Genomic DNA, 26,212 nt, shown 5'->3' on the forward strand with positions numbered 1-26,212 from the left:
TTTTCCAATCTGCCTCTCCTTACCACCCTAACAACCTTGAGACCCTAATATTGAGTATTGGTTAACCCTTTCTTTGCAGGAGCAGAGCCAGGTGGGCCCTGGAAATATTTTTTTTTAATATAACAAGAGATATTTATAACTGGGTGTTAGGGTCATGACTTTTTCTCAGCTGGGTAAGCAGTGGGGTGAGGTTTTTAAATGTCATCCCCTCTTCTACATGAGCCATGAGCTAGACTGTATTGCTTCCCATCCCCCAAAGTGTTGTTTTGTTTTGACAGAGGATAAAGCTATTTTACCAAAACACAGGGGATTTATTTGGGGTTTGGGTAAAAAATAATCTTGTGGGAAGTGGTAGGCTGACAGATGAGGCAAGGAAATGAGGTATCTTTGGGGGCAGGAAGCTGGTGGCCGGAAGCCCCAGTTCCCGAGGGAGAGGTGACAGCAGTGAAGCAGGTTCCCCCGGGGGAAATGAGGAGGCAGAGGGCTCAACAGGCTGGGGAGAACTGGGGATTAAACAAATATTTACAGGGGGCAGGGAAGTGCCCAGCGCACTTGAAAAGGTCAGAGTGGGACTTTGTGGCCTAGTGGTACCGAGCCAGCCTGTCGTAGACTTGGTCCAGGTTTCTGCACAGGAATATGGAGAGCGTCATGAAGCTGAGCTATAGAGAAAGGAGAAGCAGTCAGAGAGGTCGAGGCGTTTTCAGAGACAGGGAGGGGAAGTGGGGTGGTGGGGGGTCCTGAGGGAGAAAAGTAGGGGTGGGGCCAGGGGAAGAAACAGGTGTCAAGAATTGGGTGGGACAGGGCTAGAGGGAGAACTGGGCCTGGTTGTGAAAGTCGGGGTCCAGGACTAGAGTTTGGGGAAAGATAAGAAAGGTGGAGAATCGTGGTGGAGTTAAGGGTAAAAGGAATGGAGGTCATGGGGTAGGCCATCAAAGATGTGGGTGGGCCCAGAAGGGTGGGGATGGGGGGAATCCAGCTGCGTCTAACGCAGGTCTAGAGTCTGGGAAGGAGTGAGCTCCGGAGAAAGCCCAAAGTCTTTTATTCCAGAGGCTCATCTGTTTCCCCCTCTGCCTCCGTCTCTAATTCCACCTCAGCCTCCACCTCTGTGCCCGAGATCCCGGTCTCAAGCTGTTCCTCATCTTGATCCCAAAGCGGCCAGGTCCCCAGGGCCATGGGCAACTTGCCCTGCGGGGCCTTGTCCCCCAAGTTGGGACAGGCACCCGCCATGCCCCAGCCACCCCACAGACTGACGCTACGCCCGATGCTGCTCAGCACACCGCCACGCCCGCTGCTGCCATCAGCGCTCAGGCTGGGCCTGGGGCTCCAACCGTCGGCTCCCGGCACCCGCGGCTGGGGTTCCCGGAGGAGCGCTCTACGTGGCAGTAGTAGGCTCAGCCCCGCCACACTCACCTGCGGGGAAAGGGGAGGGATAAGGCGGCCCAAAACAAGAGGCTGGTCGGCCGAAGAGAGCCAATAGGAGCCTCACGAGGAAGGGCGGGAAGGCCTCCCTCGTGAGGCTCCTATTGGCTCTCAGGCCTGGGTTGGCCGACGCTCTATCACTCATGCGCCTTGGGGTGGGGCTATATAGAGATTGTAGGGCCAATAGCGAGTGAGGGCAGGACTAGGTTACCTCGAGTAGACCGACGCCCAGACAAATGCCCACTATGGAAATAAGGTTGTTGTGCAACCACTTCTGGAGGCTCTCCGCGCAGCCCTGGGAATGTAGAGAAAGGTTAAACAGTTTTTTATGAGATTCGAACTCAAGCCCTGGCCCGCCGTTCTCCACAGCGCAGCCCTCACCCCTCTTTCAGCTACCGCTCTGCTTCCCTAGTTACCAGGGTTCTCTAGTCTTCACTCCGTTCAAGCCTCCCCCTCCTTAAGTAACAGCGTTTCGGGTCCTCCCCTTTCGGCTAAAATCTTTAGGCCCCGCCCTTCCGAAGACCCCGCCCCTTCTAGCGGTTCCGCCCCTCCTACCTTTTGTCTCGTAGCCTCTCCCTACTTGCAGACACCGCCCTCCTGTCTAGGCCCCGCCTCCTGTGGATCACGCCCCTCCCGGCAGTCCTATCCCTTCTGCAGGCCCCTCCTTTCTAGTAGGTCCTGCTCCAAACCCTGCCCACCTCTCGATAGGTGTAGCTGTTTGCAGGGACCACGCAAAGGTCTGTACTGTGTTCGGGCCGCGCCTGTGATCGGAGCCGGCTGGACTGGGGGAGGGGGATCTTAAAGAAGATTGCGGAGTCGTTGGTCGCGGATGAATTATAGCAGGAGCAGGGCAAGCGGTACCCCTCCGACACGTTGCTCCTCAGGCTGGAGACACCAAGCCAGTCCTGAGGAGAGTTCCAGCCGCAGCAGCGCAGCTGGAAAGGGACAGAGTCAGAGGGACGGGCTGGGTGGATGCAAGATGATTTTGGGGATCAGGGGACTGGGTGAGGGTATGTCGTCAGGTTGGGAGGAGAGGACTAAGTGGTGGGTGCTGGGTGGGGTACGGTGGGCTAGGTTGGGGTCACGACAGGGCCAAGGCCAGGGGACATTAGAGGCACATGGGGTTGGGAGAGATGAATCACGGGGCGACCTGGGACTGGGGGAGGAGCTGCAAAATGACACAGGACCGAAATTTGGTGGGCAGTGTAATTAAGCTCAGGGGGACAGGTAGATGGGAGGGCGGGCCATGTGAGCGAGCTGGGAATGGGGTCTCACGTGGGACAGGTCCCGTGGGAGCCAAAATCACTAAGGGGCAGGGAGTGGGGTCACACTAGGGCCTTGGGGCTGAGGGCGGAGTCCTATCGAGGCAGAAGGCGGAGCCTCTCCAGGGTCTTGGGTGGGGGCCTGGGCCACAGTGGGGCCAGTTATGTTATCATCAGGGGGCGGGGCCACGTTAGAGTCCCAGAGCTGGAGGGACGGGTACACATCTGGGTGGGTGGGGCCTCACGCACCTGGAACTGCACGTAGTCCCAACTCTCTTCCGCCGCGGTCTCCTCCGGGTTGGCGTGGTAGTTGTGGATCGTCTTCTGCACAACATCCTTCACCCTCCGCACCAGCTGAGAGGCCGAGAGTGAGGCCGAGCTCCCACCTGCCCACTCCGTGCTCTCCGACCCACTCCAGCCATTCCCCAGCTCTCTCAGCCCAAAAGGGTCCCTGAGCAACCTTATCCCGGCGTCGGTTCCTCAGTGAATGGCTAGCTATGTTTCTGCTCCTCAAAATCTCTCTTTGGCGGTTTTTACCGTCTATCTTTCTGTTTCTGTCTCTGTCGCTATCTTCCACGGTTTCTTATTGGGTATCTGTCTCTTCCTCCGAGCCTCTGTTTTTCCGCATGTTTTCTCTTTTTTTCTGTCTGTTTCCCTTTGGATCTCTGTCTCTCTTGCTGTCTGTCTTCCTCCATCCGTGTCGGTCGTTCTCTGCCTCTCCCTGTCGCTACCTCCCTTACTGTGCCTGTTAGTCTCTGTATCTGTTCTGTCTTTATTCCTCTGTCTCTCTCTGTTATTTCTCTTTGTCTATGTTCCATCTCTTTCCATCCTCCCACCCCTGGTCCACCTACTGGCTGCAGGGGAAGGTGGGGAAGGCAACCTCACCCGGATCCGCTGAGTGGAGATCAGGATCCCCAGGGTGATCTGCGTGACGAACAGGAGCAGCAGAATCCCGAAGTACTGGGGGGCAGAGACAGGAGGTCAGGCTGAGACCCTCCCCAGGATGCAAGGGCTCTATTTGAGGGGGGATGTGAGTGGTCCTAGGGATAAAGAAGGGCACTCACCAGGCCCAGGAGGCAGCGGAGCTCCTTCAGGGCCCCCACACAGCCCAGGAGGGCAAGGCCCATGGTGAGGATTCCTGAGATGGCCAAGGCTTTGGACCAGATCTGCAGGGGCATGAAGGACAAGCCTGGGGAAGGTGAGAGGCAGTGATTGGGCCCATGTGCACAGCTCCCGGCAGTCCCATTCCCCATGCCTTTCAAGTGGGGAGCAGTATCCTGGGGGGCCTCCTTCTGGGTTCCCAGCACCTCTTTCTCTGGGTCACTGTCACTGCCCCACCCTGAGTCTCCGTCCCTCTTCTGGGATTCTCTCCTAACTCTCTCTGAGTGTCTGCCCCTGTTTTTCCTGATCTCTTCCTCTTGCTCTCAGTCTCTCCTTCATCTCCTCCTCACTCCCAATAGTTTCAACCTCATCACTTGTTCTGTCACTTTGGATTAGTCACTTTACCCTCCCTGAGGCCTAGGGAATAACGATATCTATTTCCTGGGGTTGTTTTGAGGAACACCCAGGAAGCATGTGTTTAACCCAGTCCTTATCACAAGGCAAACACGTATTAAATATGAGCTATTAGGAGTTTGACTATTACCCCATTATTATTTTCCTACTGTTATTATTAGTGTTATATATTTGCTCTTCTACTTCCTTGCTGTGTGACATCCAGTAAGTGACTTCCCCTCTCTGAACTTCAGGAGGGGAAAGTTTGTGGGAGGATCTGATAAGCAACTGCACAAGATCTGACTGACACATAGGAAGTGCCTGAGAAATTAGTATTATTATTGTTTTTAGTGGTATGCACAACTCATTTATCAGAGGAAGGCATTGAGGCTCAGAGAGGTGCAGCAGTGGCCAGTGGGGAGTGGTGCAGCAGAGCGTGGGACCTGCCCAGGGAGTTGGGACCTCCCAGGAGGCCACTTGCTGGGAGGCTGGGTCCATGCCTGCTTCAGGAAGGCCCTCCCCGACTGCCCCGGCCCCCTCACCCACAAAGGACACAAAGCTGGTCTTGTCCACGAGTATCCAGATACCAAAGCAGAAAATCAGGCTGCCTAGGACCTGGGGAGAGGAGAGGAGAATATGGTGGTAGGCAAGCGGGGATACGAGGGTAGGGGTGGCTGAGGCAGGGGCTGGGGCCAGGCTGGGTAGCCATGAGGTAACTCACAAAAAAGAAGAGGTTGAAAACGAAGAGGAGATACTTGATGAGACTGAGGCAGTTGTCCTGGGCCGACATCTTCGCCTAGAGGGGTGAGTGAACAGAAGAGGAGTTGGCACTGTGGTAGACGGCGGAAAGAAGCTGTGAGAGAGGGAGAGGCTGAGAGAAAGAGAAAGGAAGAACAGAGAAAGAGGAAGTTCTTGGGGCGGAGCCCCACCTCCTCCCTCTACTCATGAGGTGGTTTTCTTCTGTGTCTCAGTCCCTGTCTCCTTCACCTGCCCCACTGGGACACACACTCCAGTACCTGAGGGGCCTTGGAATTTGTGGACACCAAGGACACTTCAGGCAGTCCCTCCCAGGTCTCCATGGTTCAGGCTGGGGGCCCACAGGGACTCCTGATCTACTTGCACCCACTTACTCGGCACCAGAAACCCAGGCTGGCCCTGGACAGTAGCCGACCTCACAGACACTCTGACCTCACTGCCTGCTAAGCTCTGCCATCCCTGCATCCATCTCTGTCCCCACTTCCTGGACCTCGGTCTCTTGTCCTCCCCTCTCTGGGTCTCTGTTCCCTTCTCTCTGGGCCTTTATCCCCTCTCTGAGTCTCTGTTCCCCCCTCTCTGAGTCTCTGTCTCCCCAACCTCAGGGTCTCTAAGCCTCTCCCTCTCTGGGTTTTTGGCCCCATCTCTCTGTGCACCTGTCCTCCTTTCTCTGTTGATCGCTGTTCCCTTCCCACCCCCACCTTCCGTCATTGCCCCTCTCTCAGAATCTGAGTCCTGTTTTTGGCAACAAATGTAAACCAGGTACTCCCTGTACTGGGGCAGGGGCTGGGCACCTGGGGGAAGTGAAAGTGCTGCAGGCCCCAAGTGGGAAGGTCCCTGGGAGTGAGGGGTGGCTGGCCAGTGCCAAAACACCCAGAGCGGAAGCAGAGCCTCTCTGGCAGTACTTCCTGCCTCTGCAGTGGGGCCCCCTGAGAGGACGAGGAAGCCCTGGAGAAGCCAGGATTGAGCTTGGGACCTTGGCAGTTAGATCCAGGTTTGCAGTACCTGATGGTCTCTAGGCCTGAGCAGTGTGCCTAGCAGCCTCTGAAGTCTTCCCTGATGCCCCACAGGTTCCCCACTCTTGTCAAGTCCCAAATCCTCAGATTTCCAATATCTGTTGGGGATATTCCTACTATCCTGACATCTATCCAAGCCCCTGAAAACCAGCCACTCTTAGAGACACAGCACCTTCTCTCTAAGAGATCTCATCTACTATCCTTTTTTTTAAAGGCTACAAATGCAATTAATTATTGTCATAAAAAAATCTATTCAGATTAATAGTATTGAGGAATAGTTGACAAATATAATTGCATATATTTAAAGTGTACAATGTAATAATTTGATAAACATAGGCATTGGGGAATGATTACCAAACTCAAGATAATTAACAGATTCATTATCTCACATAATTAACTTTGTGTGTGTGTGGTGAGAACACTGAAAACCTACTCTCAGCAGCTTTCCAGTACACAATCTGTATTATTAACTGTACTCACCATGCTGCAAATTAGATCCTCAGCATTTATTTTTCTTGTAACTGAAAATTTGTACCCTTTGATCTAAATCTCCCCATTTCTAGCCTCTGGAAACCACTGTTCCACTCTGTTACTATAAAATCTTTGTGTTTTTTTTTTTAGATGTCACATATAAATGATATTTTGTCTTTCTCTGCCTTGCTAATTTCACTAGCATAATTCCCTGCAGTTTCATCCGTGTTGTCACATATGGCAGGATTTCCTTTTGTATGATGGAATAACATTCCATTATGTGTGTTTGTTTGGGAAAGGGGGCTGGGCCCATGTGCTATGTATGTGTGGTTGGGCCCATGGGGGGGGAGAGAGGGAGAGGGGGAGAGGGGGAGGGGGGGAGAGAGAGAGAGAGAGAGAGAGAACACACGCGAATGCGTATAATGGAAAGGGGTTTGGCCCATGGTCCAAAGGGGGAAGCGAGAGAAGCAGCAGCGCATGCGTGGGCGAAGGACCTGTGCGTGTGTGCGGGTGTGGAGAGAGGGGGGGAGGGTGTTGAAGAAGGTAGAGTGGCAGTTGCGTCTGCTAGGTCACGTGAGAGGCATGCAAGGGGAGTGAGGCACATGTGCAGAGTAACTGCAGGAAAGGCGGCACCTAGGGCAGTGAGCATTCCTCCGGCTGGCGAGCCTCACGAGGCCAGAAGATGCCCGAGATGGTCGCTGGATTTCTCAGTTGAGGCTTCTTCGCCCTCATTTTCGCCTGACTGACCAAACTGAAGAGCCCAGGCCTCGAGGGTAGGGTGAGGATGACTTGGCCCAGGGAGCAGGAATGTTCATACATCTAGAGTCTGAGGCTGGGCGTCAGTCCCGAGGGGTAACAGGCCACCCAACCGGAGCCTCCTGACTGCCCCAGGCTCTGTGGAACTGAGGTATCAAATAGGCCTGAGAAGTCCCTCCTTTTTTCTCCCTTAGGACTTGGGAAGCCGGCTTCAGTCTCTTTGCTCACCGAATGTGACTTTGAGACGATCCCAAAGCCCAGCTTTCTCTGGGCTCTGCCATCAGCCCATGCGCATTGGGACACCCGTTGGTTCAAGCTCCCAGACCGCAGACGCCGGGTCCAGCCCCATTACTGGCCTGTTAGGGACAAACTGTAATTTCGAGCGCCTTGAGGAATCTGGACACCGGGCCCCTCCTTACTTTTTGGAAGTTATAATTCCAACGAAGGAGGTAAACTGGTGTTTCTGGGGAACCCAAGTACTCCCCAGGGGGACATGGGCCCCGGACAGCAGTTGCGGGAAATGATATGGAGGGTCTTACACGTTGGGGCACCACCAGGGCCTCTCCAGCCTGGGAAGAAGACTCTTCCAGGGAACTAGGCTTTATAGGTGTCACAAGTGGCCAGTTTGCAGAGCCTCAGGTTGCCAAAACTCAATTCTGTCACTGAAAGGTCAGATTTACCAATTTACCAAAACCCCCAAAAGTTGTGTTAAGGAATACGCTTTCTGAATGTGTTCAAGAAAGGCAGATATAGTTTTCATGAGTACAGTTTTCGTTTTTTAGTGGAATACAGAGTCAGGGTCAGTGTTAACGACATGAATTATGAAAATCAGAAGTACTCTTTGTTATTTTGAAGTATGTTACATTTAAGCTGCTGGCCAAATATCTAGTAGTAGTGAAGATTTGTGCTTCTTAGGTAAGCTGCCAACTGTTAAGTAATTGCCTCCATCTTCCTCAACTTGTTTAACTTTTGAATAAATTGAATTAAGATTTCTGCTTTTCTATTTATCAACCCCCACTCCACCACCATGACCAAAAAAAAAAGGAAAACAAAGGCCATACAGAACAAGTCACTATGGACACTCTTTAGAGTTATCTTATTTGATTTTGTGTTGATAATCTGAGGCTCTTAGTTGCTTTTCCTATCTTTAGCTGTTGTGACATCATTTTCTTCTGGTGTTTCTCCTAATTCTCTGGCCATTTCTTTGTATTTTTAACATTTTAAATAATGAAATAGAATATACATCCACAAAAGTGCATAGAACATGTAAACAGAATTTTAAATGAATAATTATAAAGTTTATATCCGTGTAACTGACACCCAGATCAAGAAATAGAATACTTCCATGACTCTGGAAGATCTCCCACTATAAGTTCACAATCGGGACCCCTTTCCTTCCTTTTAGAGGTAACTTCTAGTTTTGTGATAATTATGTCCTGGCTTTTCTTTATACTTTTACCATGTATTTATGCATCCCAAAACTATATAGTTTAATTTTGCTTCTTTCTGAACTTAGACATATGGACTCATTCTGTCAAATATTTTATGTCGTGCTTCTTTTGTTCAACATTATGAGGTTATATTGTTAACTGTAGTTCCTTTGTTTTCTTCACATGTGTGTAATATTTTTTGAATATTGTACAGTTTATTCATTTGATTGTTGATGGACATTTGTATTTTGCAACTTTATGACAATTATGAATAATGTTGCTGAGAACATTCTTGTAAGAAGTGGAATAATGTAGTTGGTTAAGAGCTCTGTTTCTGAAATCAGACTGTGTCAAATTCTGCCCCATTAGCTGTGTAACCTTGGGAAAGTTGTGTACCTTCTTTGTGTTTCAACGTCTTCACTTTTGTAAGATGGAGATACCGTGTTTCCCCGAAAATAAGACCGGGTCTTATATTAAGGTTTGCTCCAAAAGATGCATTAGGGCTTATTATGTTCAGAGGATGTCATCCTGAAAAATCATGCTAGGACTTATTTTCTGGTTAGGTCTTATTTTCAGGGAAACACGGTAACTGTAGTACCTCCCTCATAGGGTTTGTTGTCAAGAATAGTGTAATTTCAAAAATAAAGCATTTAGAACAATGCCTGTCACAGAGTAAGCACAATGTATTGTTATTATTATTACTGTATTCTGTTGCACAAATGAAAGCGTTTCTCCAGGGAATATATCTAATAGTAGAAATTATTGGGTCATAAGGTATGTGTATAATTTATTTTACTCCTAATACTAGGTTGTCCTCCAAAGTAGTTATCACAATTTATACTATTAGTTGAGGATGTGGCTTCTTAGTTGTTCTACATCTCATCAATCCATGACATTATTAGACTTTTCTATTTTTTCCAGTCTGGTGGGTGTGCATTGGTATTTCACTGTTATTTTAATTGCCTTTCCCTGATTATTAATGAGATCGAACGCTTGTTAAAATACTTATTGGCCTTTCGTGAAGTGCCTTTTAAGCCTCTTGCCTGATGTGTAGGTGTTCTTTATATCTTTTGAATACTAATCCTTGGTTATGTAGGTTGCAGACATCTCCCATTCTATAATTTTTCTTCATATTGTCCTTTTTGGGTCTTTTGATGAAGAAGTTTTTATTTTAATGTAGTAAAATGTGTCAAATTGAAAATGTATGGTTATTGCTTATTGTGTCATTTATAAGAAATATTTTCTTATACCAAGGTGGTGTGCTTCAAAGGGCACCATTCACGTAGTAATTTTGTCCCTTGGAGTAATGTGAGACAATGATCCTCCATTCTCTTATATTTTTTAGAATTTTATAGTTTTGCTTTTCACATTTACTTCTTTTGTCCATCTGAAATTGATTTTTGCATGTTATTGGAAGTAGGGGTCAATTTCTTTTTTTGCTGTATGGATACCCAATCGTCTCAACACCATTTATTAAGAAGTTCACCATTTACCCACAGGTCTGCTAAGGTACATCTGTCATGTATCAAGACCCCATATATGCAGGCTCTCTATTCTGTTCCATTAATCTATTAGTCCCTGTCTCAATTCCCATGGTCTTACTACACATTTCTAATAAGGGTTAATACTTGTTAGAGCATGTCTTCTCACTTTGTTTTCAGGAGTATCCTAGATATTTTTTGGCTTTTGAGTTTTCAGATAAGTTTTGATGTCAAGGTGAAGGTGAATAAGAGTTCCTGGTGCTCCACATTCTCGCCAGCATGTGGTGTTATTAGTGCTCTGGGTTTTGGCCATTCTAATAGGTGTGTAGTGGTATCTCATTGTTGTTTGAGCTTGCATTTCCCTAATGACATAGGATGTGGAGCATATTTTCATATGTTTATTGACCATCTGTATATCTTTTTTGGTGAGGTGTCTGTTAAGGTCTTTGGCCCATTTTGGGTAACAGTCCTTTATCAGATATGTCTTTTGAGAATATTTTCTTAGTCTGTGGCTTATCTTCCCACTGTCTTGACAGTCTTTCGCATGGCAGATTTTTAATTTTAATGAAGTCCAGCTTTTCAATTATTTCTTTCACAGATTGCACCTTTCATGTTCTCATCGTAATCCCCAAGGTCCTCTAGATTTTCTCCCATGTTATCTCCTATGTTATTTTCTCTATGTTATCTTCTAGGAGTTTTATAGTTTTGCATTTTACATTTAGGTCTCTGATCTATTTTGAGTTAATTTTTGTGGAGGGTGTAAAGTCTGTGTCTAGATTCTTTTATTTTTTTGGCATGTGGATGTCCCGTTGTTCCAGCACCATTTGTTGAAAAGACTATCTACGCTCCATTGTTTTGCCTTTGCTACTTCTTCAGAGATCCGTTGACTATATTTATGTGGGTCTGTTCCTGGACTCTGTTCCATTGATCTAATTGTCTATTCTTTTGCCAATACTACTACTATATTTCTTGATTACTGCAGTTTTATAGTAGGTATTGAAGTCGGATTGTATCAGTCTTCTAACTTTGTTCTTCTCCTTCAATATTGTGTTGGCTATTCTGGGTCTTTTGCCTCTCTGTATAAATTTAGAATCAGTTTGTCGATATCCGAAAAATAACTTACTGGGATTTGATTGGGATTGCATTGAATCTATAGATCAAGTGGGGAAGAACTGACATCTTAGTAATATTGAGTCATCCTATTCATGAACATGGACTATCTCTCTATCTAGTTCTCTGATTTTATTCATCAGTTTTTTAAATACAGGTTTTGAACATATTTTGTTAGATTTATACCTAAGTATTTCATTTTTGGGAGTGCTAATGAAAATGGAATTTTCATGTTTTTGGTTTCAAATTCCACTTGCTCATTGTTGGTATATAGGAAAGTGATTGACTTTTGTATGTTAATCTCGTGTCCTGAAATCTACTATAATCACTTATTAGTTCTAGGACATTTTTGTCAATACTTTTGGACTTTCTACATAGACGATCATGTTATCTGTGAACAGAGACAGTTGGATTTCTTTCTTCCCAACCTGAATGTCTTTTCTTTTCTTTTCTTTTTTTTCCTCTCCTTTCCTCTCCTTTCCTCTCCTTTCCTTTCCCTTTCCTCTCCTTTCCTCTCCTTTCCTTTCCCTTTCCTTTTCTTTTCTTGTCCTACTGCATTAGCTAGGACTTGCAGTAGGATCTTGAAAAGGAGTGGTGAGAGGAGACAACCTTGCCTTATTCCTGTTCTTGGTGGCAAAGCTAGTTTCTTGCCATTAAACATGGTGTTAGCTGTAGGTATTTTGTAGATATTCTTTATCAATTTGAGGAAGTTCTCTTCTATCCCTAGTTTACTGATATAATTTTTATCATGAATGGGTGTTGGATTTTGTCAAATGCTTTTTATGTAAGCATTTGACAAAATGCTTGATTTTTGTGAGTCATGTGATTGATACAATCACTTGTGATTTTTTTCTAGCTTGTTGATTTGATGGATTGCATTTATTGATTTTTGAATGTTGAACCAGTCTTGCATACATAGGGTAAATCCTACTTGATTATGGTGTATAATCCTTTTTATACATTGTTGGATCAGTTTTGCTAATATTTTGTTGAGGGTTTTTACATTTATGTTCACAAGAAATATTGGTCAATAGTTTTCTTCTCTGTAATGTCTTTGTCTGGTTTTGATATCAAGGTAGTGCTGGTCTCATAGAATGAGTTAGGAAGTATCCCCTCTGGTTCTATCCTCTCAAAGAGATTGTAGAGAATTAGTATAATTTCTTCCTTAAATACTGGAGGTGCCAAAAAAGATGACTTGTATTCATATTTTGTTATCAGTATATATTGAGGATTACAATTTTGATACAGTTTTTTCGTTCCTTATAATACGTATACTTTTTTTTGGCACCCTCTGTATTTGGTAGAATTGATTAGTGAACCCATCTGGGCCTGGTGCTTTCTGTTTTAGAAGGTTATTAATTATTTATTCAATTTCCTTGATAGAAACAAGCCTATTCAGATTGCCTATTTCTTCTTGTGTGAGTTTTGGAAGATTGTTTCTTTCAAGGATTTGGTTCATTTCATCTTGATTATCAAATCTGTGGACATTGAGTTGTTCATAGTATTACTTTATTATCCTCTTAAGGTTCATGGGCTCTGTAGTGATAGCCCCCTTTTCATTTCTGATATCAGTAATTTGTGTTCTCTTTCTTTTTTTCTTAGTTAGCCTGGTTGTTAGAGGCTTATCAATTTTATCGATCTTTTCAAAGAGCCAGCTTTTGATTTTGTTGATTTTCTTTATTTATTTACTGTCCTCAATTTCTGTTCTAATTTTTTTTTCTTTTGTTTTGTTTACTTTGGATTTAATTTTCTATTCTTCTTCAGTTTCCTAAGATAGAAACTTAGAGTATTGATTTTAAATCTTTCTTCTTTTTAAATATATGCATTCAATGCTATAAATTTCCCTCTAAGTACTGCTTTTATTGCATCCCACACATTTTGGTAAGTTGTGTTTCGTTTTCATTTAGTTCAAAATATTTTCAAATTTCTCTTGAGATTTTTTCTTTGACTCATCTGTTATTTAGAAGTGCTTTGTTTAATCTTCACATATTTTGGATTTTCCAGTTATCTTTCTGTTATTGATTTCTAGTTTAATTCTATTGTAAATTGAGAGCAGACATTGTATGACTTCTAGTCTTTTAAATTTGTTGAGGTGTATTATGACCCAGAATGTGGTCTATAATGGTAAATGAACTTGAGAAAAATGTATTCTGCTGTTATTGGATGAAGCAGTCTGTAAATGTCAGTTATATCCAGTTGATTGTTGATGTTGTTGAGTTCGACTATATCCTTACTGATTTTCTGTCTGCTGATTTTCAGTCTTTGTTGTCTTTGCTTTTCAGTTTTTGAGGTTTCTGTTGTGATATCCTCAAGTCTTCCTCAGCCATATTCAATTTACTAATAAGTCCACAAAGGTATTCTTCACTTCTGTTACAGTATTTTTTTAATCTATCAGTCCTTTGGTTCTTTCTTAGGATTTCCATCTTTCTGTTTACATTGCCTATCTTGCATGCTACCTACTTTATCCATTAGAGCCCTTAGCATGTTAATCATAGTTGTTTCAAATTCCCAGTCATATTATTCCGACATCTCTGCCATGTCTAATTCTGATGCTTACTCTGTCTCTTCAAATTGTGTTTTTTGCCTTTTGGTATGTGAAAAGGATTCCCAGACTCAATTTCAATGTGTGTGTGTGTGTGTGTGTGTGTGTGTGTGTGTGTGTAGACGTCCCCACAGCAACAAGCAAGTCTTGACACCAGCAGGGTATCCAAGACTTCAATTGAATTCTGACACTATCTACTCAGAAATAGAATTGGATTCCATGGATAAAGGGCTCAGTCCCACAAGACTGCCCTCCACTTCAGACACCAATTGTAAGTCCAGGTTGTTACCTTTGCTTCTGACCAACCGGCTACAAATTGGAGGTTCCAATGACCCCCTCCAACTCAGGCTGCCAATCACAAGTCCAGGTTGTATTCTGTACTTCTGACTGACTGACTGACTATAAATCAGAGTTTCTCCTGACCCCGTCCTTGGGTTCAATTGATTTGCTAGAATGGCTCATAGAACTCAAGAAAACCTGTTTAGTCACTAGATTATTGATTTATTATAAAGGATATTAAAGAATATGAATCAACAGCCAGATGAAGAGGTACATAGGCTAAGGTCCTTATGGAGCTTAGGACCTGGCAAGGTAGCACATGAAAGCGTTCTGGTTCGCCAGCATGGAAGCGCTCCAAAAAAGAGGGCTCATGAGCTGTCCTATTGGGTTTTTATGGAGACTTCTGTGTCTATTATCATTTTTAATTTTAACTTATTGATACATATTTTTCTTATTAAAGTAATATGTATTTTTTTAGATAATTTACTGAACTAAAATCAGAGAAAAGGATATAAAAGTACCTATACTCCTATTGTCTTCTATACATTGATGTATTTTCTTTCAGCCTTTTCTTTCATTGCATTTTTGAATGTAGTAGAGATAGAACTTAAGATAGAAATTTGCATCTGGGTTTTGCTTTTTTAACCTATCATTGAATTTTAAGCATTTCCTGAGCTACTGAGACCTCTTTGGACACTGTGTGTCTCACAACTGATTATCCCTGTGACCCAGACATGCCAACGTTGCCTTGACACCCACCTGCTGCCTCTTCTCTTGGGTGGCATGCCCATTCCTCTGAAAGAAAACCCCATTGCCCTCTCTCTTCCCCCCTTCCACATCTCATTTATTATTTTCTTTTTTCTTTTCCAGCACTCTCCCTGCCCATTCTCTTGTAGAGTATTTGAGGATCCAGAGTGGCGAAAACACAGAGAGCAGAGAGGAGAGAAGCCCCAGATATGAGGTAGAGCACCATCGTCTTGCTGGGGATAGAGCAGCTGAGGAGGAAGAGGCAGATAGAGCATAACTAGATTAACAGTCAACAGCTAATCATTTCAGGCAGTGAGAAACGCTATGAAGAAAAATGAAAGTGGGTAGGATAGAGAGAGTGGTGGGTAGGTAGGCTGCTAGTTTAGATAGGTGGGCGAGGAAGGCATCTCTGGTGAGGTGATATTTGAGCAGAGACCTGAGTATTTTGCAGATGAGAAAGCTCAGAGACGGAAAACAACTTTTCTAAGGTTGCAAGGCAGATCTAGTATTAAATTAGTTTCTTTGGTTCAAAAGCCCACTACAAATAGTAACTCCCTCTGTAGAGAGTACACCTCAGTGTTTTCAGAAACTCTTTGAGTGGGATCCCTGACTGTCATGCCTATCTCTACCCTTATCCCTTGCACCAAAACATTTCTAAGAAGCGAAAGTTATGTAAGAGGTGTGTGTGTGTGTGTGTGTGTGTGTGTGTGTGTGTTGCTTTGAATTTCAGTGGTGGTAGGGACAGAAATGAAAGGTTTGCTTTAAGGAGGTGTTGAGGATTATTTTGGAACTCAGTCATTCCTTAACTTTAAAATCTAAAATGTAGTTTTTGGTGTCATTAAGGTCTACTCAGGAAGGCAGACCCTTCCTTGAAAAAGCTGAAGCTGCTACAGAGAGTCTCCCTGGAAAGAAGACAGAGTCCCAGTCTTCAGAATCTTCATGGGAAACATTATCATTTACTGAGTCAACCCTTTTAGAGAATTTCCCAGAAAGGCAAACTCAGGAAAACAAGGGCACAGCAGCTGACGCTGTGGTGGCTTGGCTTTCAGAGGCCACGGTTTTGGAGGCCCAAACTGGGAAGCCTCAGGCCTGGAAGACTCCGGCTTGTGAGGTTCAGGACAGGTTCAACCAGCTCAGGCAAACCTCTGTTTCAAAGGTGGAAGCTGCCCAAGTCCTGAAACAGGAACCCTTACCTGAGAAGGTGGAAGTGCCAGAGAAGGAAAAGAGTGAGGTCCTTTTCACCCGTCCACTCTGGTCCAACAAGGTTGAATACATCCTGGCCCAGGTGGGCTATTCCGTGAATGCAATCAGTTTATGGAGATTTTTCAACCTGTGGCTTCAAAATGGAGGTTGTAAGTCTGGGGAGCAGGAATCATGGACCATAAGGGGCTAGCAAGATAGAGGCCTATCCAGGCTTCAAACTCCAAGATCTCTGGGATCTGTAGATGCTGGAGACTTGGTACTCTGTGCAGGATAGGAGCCAGGTGCCTGAAAACCTAAGATCACAAGATGAGTAGAGATGCAGGATATCTGAACGTAAGGATGGTGGGACTAGAATCCTGGATCAGGGCTCAGGATGGAAACTGTGTATCTGGATCTTCTAGGAACTGGAGACTAAGAGACTGGACACCGGGATTGTGAGGGATGTAGAAACAGTTGAGGCCTGATGCCTGTGGCCCTGAGGGAGGCCACTGGTGGGGAACATGTTTTACTGGACCCCAGAAAAAGTCCAGGCACTGAAAAGCCACATGGTTCTCAGAGCCCCTCCTTGAATCCCCTGCACAGGGTGTTTTCTCATCATGTACATTGTCTTGCTCTTCTTGGTCGGGATTCCTCTCCTCTTGCTGGAGATGGCAGCTGGTCAGAGGATGCGTCAGGGCAGCATTGGTGTATGGAAGATCATCAGCCCCCGGATTGGTGGGGTGGGGTATACCAGCTTCATGGTGAGGAGCCCCGGGCTGCCCAGGCCTACCCTTTACACCCCACGCCCTCCCAACCTTTGTCCTGGAACGGGTCCCGTGATTTCACTCCCATGGGTCAAGTCCCTTCAGTTCCCCAATCCTCTGTCAAATCCCCTCTCTTCTGTTGGCCTACCTTCCTTCCCCTACTTCCAGAATTCTTCATGCTTCCTAGGTGTGCTTCATCGTGGGCTTGTACTGCAATGTGTTCAATACCTGGATTCTCACCTACTTGAGCCATTCCTTCCAATTTCCTGCTGCATGGGAGCATTGTCCCCTACTGATGAACTCCAGTGACTTTGGTGAGGAGGTAGTGAAAGAGGAGGAGAAAGGGAAAACAGAGACGTGGGAGGGAATTTGGAAGAGGAGAAAGGAGTGAAGAGGGATAAAGAAGAGGAAGATAACAGAAGGAAGAAGAAATGGGAGGGGAAGGAAGAAAGAGATGTGGGGGAAGGAGTAAAGAAGAAGGGAAGGTTCACCCTGTCTAGCAAGCATGTCGAAAGCCAAATATCCCCAGATCCTGAATGTGCAAACACAACGCCCTTCCTATACTTCTGGTACCGGGTGGCCTTGAAGGTCTCAGACAGAATTGAGGATGGTGGATCACCAGTCGATAGTCTGATCCTGTCTTTCTTGGTGTCTTGGTGTCTTGTTGGTGCTTTCGTGATTAATGGGCTCAAGTACATCGGGAAGGTGAGCCACCATTTTTAGATTCCTTAACATCTCAGATACTTTAGCCCTCACCTACCATTGTTACTCATTGATCTTCTAATTTCTCACTCCCTCTGGTCTTTCACTCCCGCTAGCCCTTGAACCCTGCTGAAAGCTGTCTTCTAACTCCTTCTTATTTCTGACTCAAAACTTTTGATCCCTGCTGACTATTGGTTGACCCCCACTGGTACATGGTTGCTGACATGTCCCACTCTCAATTCAGGTAATGTATGTCTTGGTCCCAGTGCCCCATTTCATCATGCTTTGTTTCTTGATCCGGAGTCTGCAGTTGGACGGGGCAAAATTGGGCCTTGGCTATTTGGTGGTTGGCAAGGTAAGGTATATTTTCCTCACTCCCTGTTGGGCCTTAGAGGACACCTATTATCTATTCTTAAGTGTCCTTTCCCCATTATCTCCCTCTGTGACCCCCCACCCCCATTTCTGTTAAGGTTCTTTTCTCCTTTGACATCTCCCTTTATACTTGTCTTCTCCCTTTTAGATATCGGCTATATACAGCGTGAATGCGTGGTGCCAAACAGGGCTCCAAGTCTTGTTTTCCTTGGGTCTCGGCTATGGCTCTGTTGTCTCCTTAGCTTCGCACATGAACCTGGCCAACAACTGTCTCAGTGATGCCTTTGTTGTGGCTCTCATCAACCTGGGCGCCATGCTCCTTGCCACAACTGTTTTCTTCTGTGTCGGGGGCTTCTGGGCCACCATCCTCACACACCGCTGTAATGAGAAGTAAGGCCAGCTCCTTAGTGTAGGGTCCCAACCCCAGGGAACTACAAAACCCAGAGACCCTAACCTTCACACATCTCTACGTCCAGTGCAACCTCGGGTGCACTTGCAAGCCTTTACTTTCTCGTAGAGCAAAAAAAAACAGTAGGATCCCCGTCATATATTATCCTTCTCAGAGTCTTTTTTAGCCCTGGAAATCTTCAAACTCGGAGATTGCCAACTCAGAGATTGCACCTCAGAATACCACCACAGAGATAGGCTAAAAGTGGCAAACATTCAAGTTTACTGTAGTCCCAGACAGCGTCTATGACCACGTGGAAAACCTACTTCCTAATGCTCTCATTCTTTACTGTCAGCTCCTGAAGTTAGGAATGTCTGTCAATCCATTGCATTGTGAGAGCTCCTAAAGGACTCTCAGAACTATAGTCTTTATTGTCTTCTCACCCCTAGTTTTTATTCTGGAGGCATTAATCAAAAACATCCATCAGGCATTTAGAAAGTACTCTGTGGACTACAAAGGCTTGGGCAGGTGAAGCAGACCACACACCTGGCCTTCATTAAGTTTTCAGTTTTGGAGGGCCTCAATCAGAGACTCCATCAGACAGCCACAAGCTGATAACCAGTAGCAGGAGTGATGGGGAGGATATCACTGGACTGGTCAGAGAAGGACTCCCAGAGGAGGCAACCCTAAGCTGATCCTAGCCCGTGCAAATAACCACCATTTTCTTCTAGAAGAAGCCTGAGCATATGCATGCGCACGCACACAAGAGTTCTCTAGGGTGTATACTTAGGGATGGAATTGCAAGGTCGGGTATACACACCTTTACATTTACTGTATATTGTCTGACTTTCAAAGTGGTTTATGATGTGGGAAAATTCCATGCATCCCACTTCCTGCACAATATTTGAGTAAACTTGGTCAAACTTTAAAATGTTTGCCAGTCTGGTGGAAGCCTAATGTTATTTTTTAGTGTTTTAAAAAACATTTATTATGAGGTGTTGCATAAAACAAAATGTGTGGCATAAAGAGCTATGAAATAAACACCACCATATTAAGAACTAGAATGTCCCCAAACCTTTCCACATATCTCTAATTATAACTGTTTTCCTCCTTCCTAGAGGTAACCACTATCCTGACTTTTATGATAATGAATTCTTTGTTTTTCTTCATATTTTATTATCTATGTATGCATATGAAACCAATATAGTTTAGTATGTCTATTTATGTAGTTTAATTTGTTCATTTATACATTCTCTTCATATTCTTTCGTGTTTTACTTCTTTCATTCAACATACATTTGTAAAATTTATTGTTATGTGTAGCTCTAATCTGTGCTTTTTAATGTTGTATAATGTACCAGTATATGAACATACCACATCACGCTTTATTTACCCATTCTACTATTGATGGACATTTGGAGTCTTTCCTGTTTTTGGCTATTAAAACAATGCTGCTCTAAACATTCTTATACAGAGAGTACCAAAAAAATGTATACACATTTTAAGAAAGGAAAACACTGTATTAAAATTATGCTGATGGTAACCACTTTGAGCACCTCTTATAATTGCAAAAGTCAAACGTGACTTGCTGTCATCTTTTGTTATCAATATATATTCAGCATCACAATTTTAATACAGTTTTTTCCTTTCTTAAAATATATATACATTTTTGTGGCACCTTACAGTTTTTGGGCACATACCATATATGTTCCTCATATACTATGTATGTGCATATTTTATTTTGCAAATATTTTCTTTCAGTCTGTGGCTTGTCTTCTCATTCTCTTGAGAGTCTTTCCCAGAGCAGGCTTTTAATTTTAATAAAGTCCGGCTTATCAATTCTTTCTTTCATGGATTGTACTTTGGGTGTTGTATCTAAAAAAGTTATCACCATACCCAAGATCATCCAGAGAAGATTATAGGAAAAACTCCTGTAGTACCCCTTGGTCATAAATTCTCCAAGTTCATATAAATTCATGACCCTGAAGGTGGGTGCCTTCTAGGTTTTATCCCAGGCGCCACCTTACCCAGACCAGTAATGCTAGGCTAGTGATGCTCGTATCTGCAAGATAAGAGAAAAGGAGGCGGTTTCCTAAGAAGCCAAATGGTTCTACGCGATTCAACTCCTTACCCCCAGGAATGCTGAAACACTTTCAAGGCTGGTAAGCCTAGGGAAACTGCCTCCTGAGGCCCAGCCCCCTCCAAACCTGTTTGATTACCCAACCTCCATCTTCACCGTCTGGCTCAACAGTCTTCCCCAGTCCATCAAGAGCATGGTCCTTAGCCACGTGCCTGAGTGCAGCTTACAGAAGCAGTTTTTGAAGGTCAGTAAAAATAGGTGAGCTGGGCCGAGGGTCCCTCAAAGCCTTCTGTAAAACAAATTTCAGCTTTTATTAGCACCAGAAAAAAATTCCAGAAGCACCAGGATAACCTGCAGCCCTGGTGATGCAAAGCTCTGTAGCTTGCAGAACGCCCTTCCGTGGGTAATGCTAGGTGGGTTGGTTTTCCAGGTCAGAGGCTCAGCTTACAGACCTGATTTTCTCAGGGACCCAGGTCTTTCCGGGAGTTTTCCAGGGAAGGTAGAATGTATCTTTGTTTGTATTTTTGTTGTTGTTGTTAAGTTCAAGGACTTTAACTCTTGCCTTTTCTCCCCTAACAGGTCGGAAAGAGTGCAGACTTCGCATTCCTGTCCTTCGTCAAAGCCATGTCATTCATTCCCGGGTCTGTCGTGTGGTCCATTCTCTTCTTCCTGATGTTCCTCATCTTAGGGCTGAACTTCATGATAGGGATCCTGCAGGGCATCATCACTCCCCTCCGGGACACCTTCTCTTCCTTCAGGAAACATACAAAGCTACTCACAGGTGCCTGCTCCCATCAATTACCCTGATTTCACTGAGATTCCAGTCCCGCCCTGTCTATGACCTCTGCTTAGCCCTTTGCACCCTGCCAGACCTCCAACCTTGATCCAGACTCAATGTTTCCTCCAGCGGTTGTCTTTGTGCTCATGTTCCTGTGCGGCCTCTTCGTCCTTCAACCTTCAGGCCTCTACTACGTCAGACTGCTGAATGACTACTGGGTGATCGTCCCCGTAATCATCATTATCACACTGGAAAACATGGCTGTGGGCTGGGCCTATGGGGCCAGGAGGTGATCACTTGGGTCAATAGGGAAGGCTGACCCCTTTCTTGTTGCCTCAGTTCTCACTCAACTAGAGTGACATAGGGACCCTTAACTTCAGGGCCTTCTGAGAAACCTTTTTATTCATTCATTTATTGAACATATTTATTGAGTGCTTAATCTGTGCCAGGCACTCTTTTAGTCATCGGGGATACAGCACTGAATAAAACAAGCATCCCTGTCCTCCACCACTTTACAGTCTAGTGGTGGATAAGACACTAACTAAGTGAACAAAACTGTCAGGTGGTGATAATGGACAGGAGAAAACAAAAGACGATCAAGAGTGGGAGTATGTGCGGGTGCTGATTTAGATAGGATTTTAGAGAAGGCCTCTCCGATAAGGTGTGACATTTGCACAGACTCCTGAATGAAATAAGGAAAGGAGCCATGACAAAATTCTGAGAAGGTATGTTTCAAGTAGAGGAAACAGTAAGTATCAAGGCAAGAGGAAGCATCATGCCTGGAGTTTTTGAGGAACAAGGAGATCAGCAAGGTTGGGAGAGAATGTTACCCTGGTTCCCCGAAAATAAGACCTAGCCGGACCATCAGCTCTGATGCGTCTTTTGGAGCAAAAATTAATATAAGACCCGGTATTATATTATATTATATATTATATTAAGACCCGGTCTCATAGTAAAATAAGACCAGGTCTTATATTAATTTTTGCTCCAAAAGATGCATTAGAGCTGATGGTCTGGCTCAGTCTTAGTTTTGGGGAAACACGGTAGGAGATGAGGCTGGAAAGGTAAGAGGAGAACATGGAGGGCCTTTTAAGCCATAGTAGGACTTAGCTTTTTGCACAGAATGATAGAGAAGGCATCGGAGGGTTTTGAGTAGAGGAGTAACATATTCAGATTTCTTTTTTAGAAAGCATCTATGACTACTGTGTGGAGAACAGACTGTGAGGTGTCAATAGTGAAGCAAGGAGAACATTTGGGAGCTATTGTAATATTTCAAATGGCAACTAACAATGGCTTGGGCTCGGGGAGTAGAGGTGTAGGTTGAGAGACATGGTTTAATTTGGCAAGGAAGAGCTGCCAGGGAAGAGGGAACAAGATAATCAGGGACTGGGACCTAGTGGAATGGGAGAGTGGGAGAAACCAAGTCACATGCAAGGGACTCCCTAGCCCCTTTTTTACCAGGCTGCTAGGGGGACATCCAAGTGGTATAACTGAAGGGCAGAAGGCTCAGGTGGCAGCATTTTCAGGTGACAGTGGTTCTTGGTCAGTTCACTCATGTATAACTCACTCCACACATATCTCTGGGGACTTTCTCTGTGTTGGGAAAGCCTTGTGGTGCTGGGATGCAAATGAATGAGAAATAGGTCCTCCTCTCAAAGAGAACACAGCTCAGATTGGAAGATGTACATAAGCAGACAATCCCAGTTCAAGGTGGTAAGTATATAGCAGAGGTAGCTGGTGGCAGTACTCTAGGGGCACCTGGAAAGTGTGGCCTAGTGGAGAGGGTGATTGGGCAGAGTCTGTACAGATGGATAGGTAGACACAGAGAGAGAGCAGTATTCGAGGCCAAAGGACCCCACTTGTATATGTATTGAGATTGAGAACATGCACTAAAATAAGCTGGATACATGGGCTGGGAGAAACCAAGAAAAGTTCATTTCTCTGAGGGTCAAGTGTTAACTTTTTGGGGGTCTGTTTGTTCACTATGGATACCCAGCTCCTAGAAGAGTCCCTGGCACATCATAAACACTCTCATGTTTATGGAATGAATGGAAGGGACGTGGCCTTTATCCTGAGGGCACTGGGTAGTCATGAAAGGTTTTTGGGCAGTAGAGGAATGTTTGAAATTTTTTCTTCGGTTGGGATGGAAGACTGACGAAGGAGAAGGTAAGAGGGGATGAGGCTTGAGCTGAGGCAGGGGTTTGGCAGTGCGGAAGAATATTTGAAAGCTGCTAAGGTCAGGCTGGCCTTGCCCCCCAAGGCAGGGTAAGGCGTGTCTGGGCCCGCCACAGTCTCGTGGCCCTTTCTCCCAGGTTCCTTGCAGAGCTGACGATTCTGTGGGACCGCCCCATCCATCCCGTCATTCGCTGGCTCTGGTGCTGTCTGTGTCCAGGTGTGCTACTAGTCCTGTTGGCAGCTGCTGTGTATTCTCAGTCTCAGACGACCTGGACCTATCTGTCCTGGGACTCAAGCAGTGTGAGCTTCCCTCTCCATACCCCAGACTTCCGGGGGGAAGTGGGCAGATCTTTCAATCCACCTTGGCTTAAAGACCCTATCATATCATGCTCTGCTCCCCGAAGACTCATTAGTCCTCTGCCCTGGTACCCCTCCCACTCTTCCCTTCCACAGCTTTCCCTCTTCTGGGAGCTTCGATGTTCTGAACCCCTTTCCCATCTCTCCACAGTCAAAAGAGGTGCTTCAACAATTCCCCTCCTGGATGCGTTTCATGATGATTATCCTGTCCTTCATCGTCATCCTCCCCGTCCCCATACACTTTGTGTACAGCCTCACCCGTCGCATTCCCTTCAAATCCTCGAGCTCGAATAGGTCTGTCATGTCCTCCAAATCCCAATCCCTAAGTATGCATCTAACGCCCATGAAAGAGGTCCAAAAGGAGGAAGCCCTGCAAGGTAATAATCAAATTGCTGGTTCACCTGTTGTGTGACGTCCTAACTTCATTCACGCGGCCTGACATCACACATCCCTCAAAACAGCTCTAGCAGGCAACTCTTGAATACCAACTTGGAACTACTGATGTCCTTGGACCCAGAACTCCTTTTATTCCCAAGGGTAGGGGCATTATTTGGGGGGCTCTTGGAGCCTGGCTTGGCATCCTCTTTCCTAGGCCCCTCTGGTTGCCACTGTCATTGGGTTTTTCCCCTCCCTTTCCTCAGCGTATACACATAGCCCTCATATACATACATCGTCAGTGATGCCAACTGAACCTGCTTCTTACCTGGTCTGCCCAGCTCCTGGAATGGAGCTGGAGGGGTAATGCTGTTGGTCAATAAATCAGTCCACTGGGACTCCAAGCACCGGGTGTGAGCAGTTCTGTTTTTATTTTCTATAAATGTTTCAGATGTTCAATCTTCCTCTCGGAATCTTCCATTGCTTTGAGAGCTAAACTTCCAGTTCCAAGTTCCTCCCCTCTCCTTGCCGTGACAAATTCAGGTGCTAGATTGCTAGATTTGCTTTATCCAGGAACTGGCTTTTAGCCAAGAAAACCCTGGGAAATGGTGGCTTCAACAATAATAGGGGAAGAATGTTAATGTGCTTGCTAATAGGAGATAGTAAGCCTATCATGGGCCTAAAAATTATTGTTAAAAGAGTTTCCAAGACTGTTGTGGACTAAGTGACCCACACAGACTAAGTGATCTGTGGACCAACACACAAGCAGGTGTGGGAACTACCAAATTGTATTGCTGAGCCCACCAGGATCCCATATCTACTTGGTAAGAGACGTCCTTTTACCACAGGGCTAAATCAAATGAATTTGTCTAGTGGATGAAAACTGAGTGGGTCTCTTGGGACTTGTGGGAGGGGTGACTCCACAACTGAGCTGAAAGTACTTTCTAAAAGGAGATGGAGGGCTGGCTCGGTGGCTCAGGTGGTTAGAGCTCCATGCTCCTAACTCCGAAGGCTGTCGGTTCAAGTCCCACATGGGCCAATGGGCTGTCAACCACAAGGTTGTCAGTTCAATTCCTCGAGTCCCGCAAGGGATGGTGGGCTCCGCCCCCTGCAACTAGAAACGGCAACTGGACCTGGAGCTGAGCTGCGCCCTCCACAGCTAAGATTGAAAGGACAACAACTTGACTTGGAAAAAAGTCCTGGAAGTACACACTTGTTCCCCAATAAAGTCCTATTCCTCTAACCCCCCCAAAAAAAAGTTAAAAAAAAAAAAAAGGAGATGGAGTTAGTCAGCGCCTGGGGGTTGGGGGCTGTGGGTAGAGATGGTTGGGATTCCCGAAGATCCAGGGAATGGGTTTCATTTAAATGCTCAGAGATCCCAGGATTTCCGATTGCTCAGCTCCCACAGGGAGGCTGCTTCTGCGTAAGTTTGGGACAAGAAAAAGCACCATCCCCAACCATTCGTTGGTGGGTAGGACTCTAGGGGTAGGTCTGGTGAGTGGAAAGAGCAAAGATCACAGAAGTCCCTGGACGTCTGAAGATGCACGCTCCTCAAGCTCCAGGATCGGAGGGCTGGAGGCGCTGTGAACCTCTAAGTCAGCACCCATTGGCTCCTGTACCTTGTAGCCCCGCCCCTCACGCTCGCCCCCGCCCCCACCCCGCGCCCTATCCAAACGAACTGTCTTGAAAACCGGTGTTACTGAGTCAGGTAAGATGGGAATCTGAGAGAGGAAGCAGCCCCCTTCTCATGATCAAGTAGTCTGAGTTTTCAACCTCCGTCTTTTTGGGAACCCAGGTGCTCATCCTTTTTGCTCCCCACCTCCAGTTCCAGCTTTGGGAGTAGAACCTGTGGGAGAGGTATTGAAAAATAGGGGCTGACCGGATAAACCAATGGGAGCGGAAGGAAGGTCTTGGTGTGTCCCCTCCTCCTCTAGATTTTTCTCTCCTCAGGTCACTTGTTTGGCACCTAACAGCAGGGTTATTTGAATTGGAGATACCTCACGTTGCTGTAGGGGTTACTGATTGGAGCAGAAGACTGGTTTCTGTCGTAGTACTTCTCTACATAGCTCTGGGGGTCCTTATTGTGTAAAGTCAGGTTTCCTGGCACCTTTGTGTGTGATGAGCGGGTTGTCTTGGGAATCTCTGGCCTTGTTAGACAAAACGGAGCCCTGTCCCTTGGTAGGGTACTTACACATGTTTTCATTTTTATCCCTTACAAGACTGGTAGGCGATGCAGGTATTGTCATCCTCAGTCTTCACCAGAAGGCCCCGAAGAAAGAG

At 45.7% G+C, this 26,212-nt stretch overlaps 2 protein-coding genes across 3 annotated transcripts; one reads left to right on the forward strand and one right to left on the reverse strand.

The window, feature by feature from the left end:
* Positions 1–290: 290 nt before the first annotated feature.
* On the reverse strand, positions 291–5,040 carry LOC109452599 (leukocyte antigen CD37). 2 transcript variants are annotated; one of them, XM_019741670.2, is made up of 8 exons: positions 4,897–5,040; positions 4,718–4,790; positions 3,746–3,870; positions 3,567–3,641; positions 2,931–3,035; positions 2,118–2,354; positions 1,631–1,714; positions 291–659 (listed from the first exon to the last, which is right to left on the reverse strand). In XM_019741670.2, exons 1-8 carry the CDS (start codon positions 4,963–4,965, stop codon positions 582–584), a joined length of 846 nt encoding a protein of 281 aa, XP_019597229.1. In that variant the 5' UTR covers positions 4,966–5,040; the 3' UTR covers positions 291–581. The 2 variants fall into 2 exon arrangements, with proteins under 2 accessions (XP_019597229.1, XP_019597228.2); XM_019741669.2 differs by lacking the exon at positions 291–659 and adding an exon at positions 1,017–1,410.
* A 1,940-nt stretch (positions 5,041–6,980) lies between these two features.
* SLC6A16 (solute carrier family 6 member 16) lies at positions 6,981–24,332 on the forward strand. The gene is made up of 13 exons (XM_074316115.1): positions 6,981–7,620; positions 14,884–14,974; positions 15,604–16,109; positions 16,546–16,703; positions 16,894–17,020; positions 17,236–17,411; positions 17,653–17,763; positions 17,929–18,170; positions 20,305–20,491; positions 20,827–21,028; positions 21,155–21,314; positions 23,338–23,500; positions 23,709–24,332. Exons 2-13 carry the CDS (start codon positions 14,970–14,972, stop codon positions 23,967–23,969), a joined length of 2,298 nt encoding a protein of 765 aa, XP_074172216.1. The 5' UTR covers positions 6,981–7,620; positions 14,884–14,969; the 3' UTR covers positions 23,970–24,332.
* Positions 24,333–26,212: the final 1,880 nt, after the last annotated feature.

Source organism: Rhinolophus sinicus, linkage group LG11 (assembly GCF_036562045.2).
Source record: "Rhinolophus sinicus isolate RSC01 linkage group LG11, ASM3656204v1, whole genome shotgun sequence".
In the NCBI taxonomy this organism is placed as follows: domain Eukaryota; kingdom Metazoa; phylum Chordata; class Mammalia; order Chiroptera; family Rhinolophidae; genus Rhinolophus; species Rhinolophus sinicus.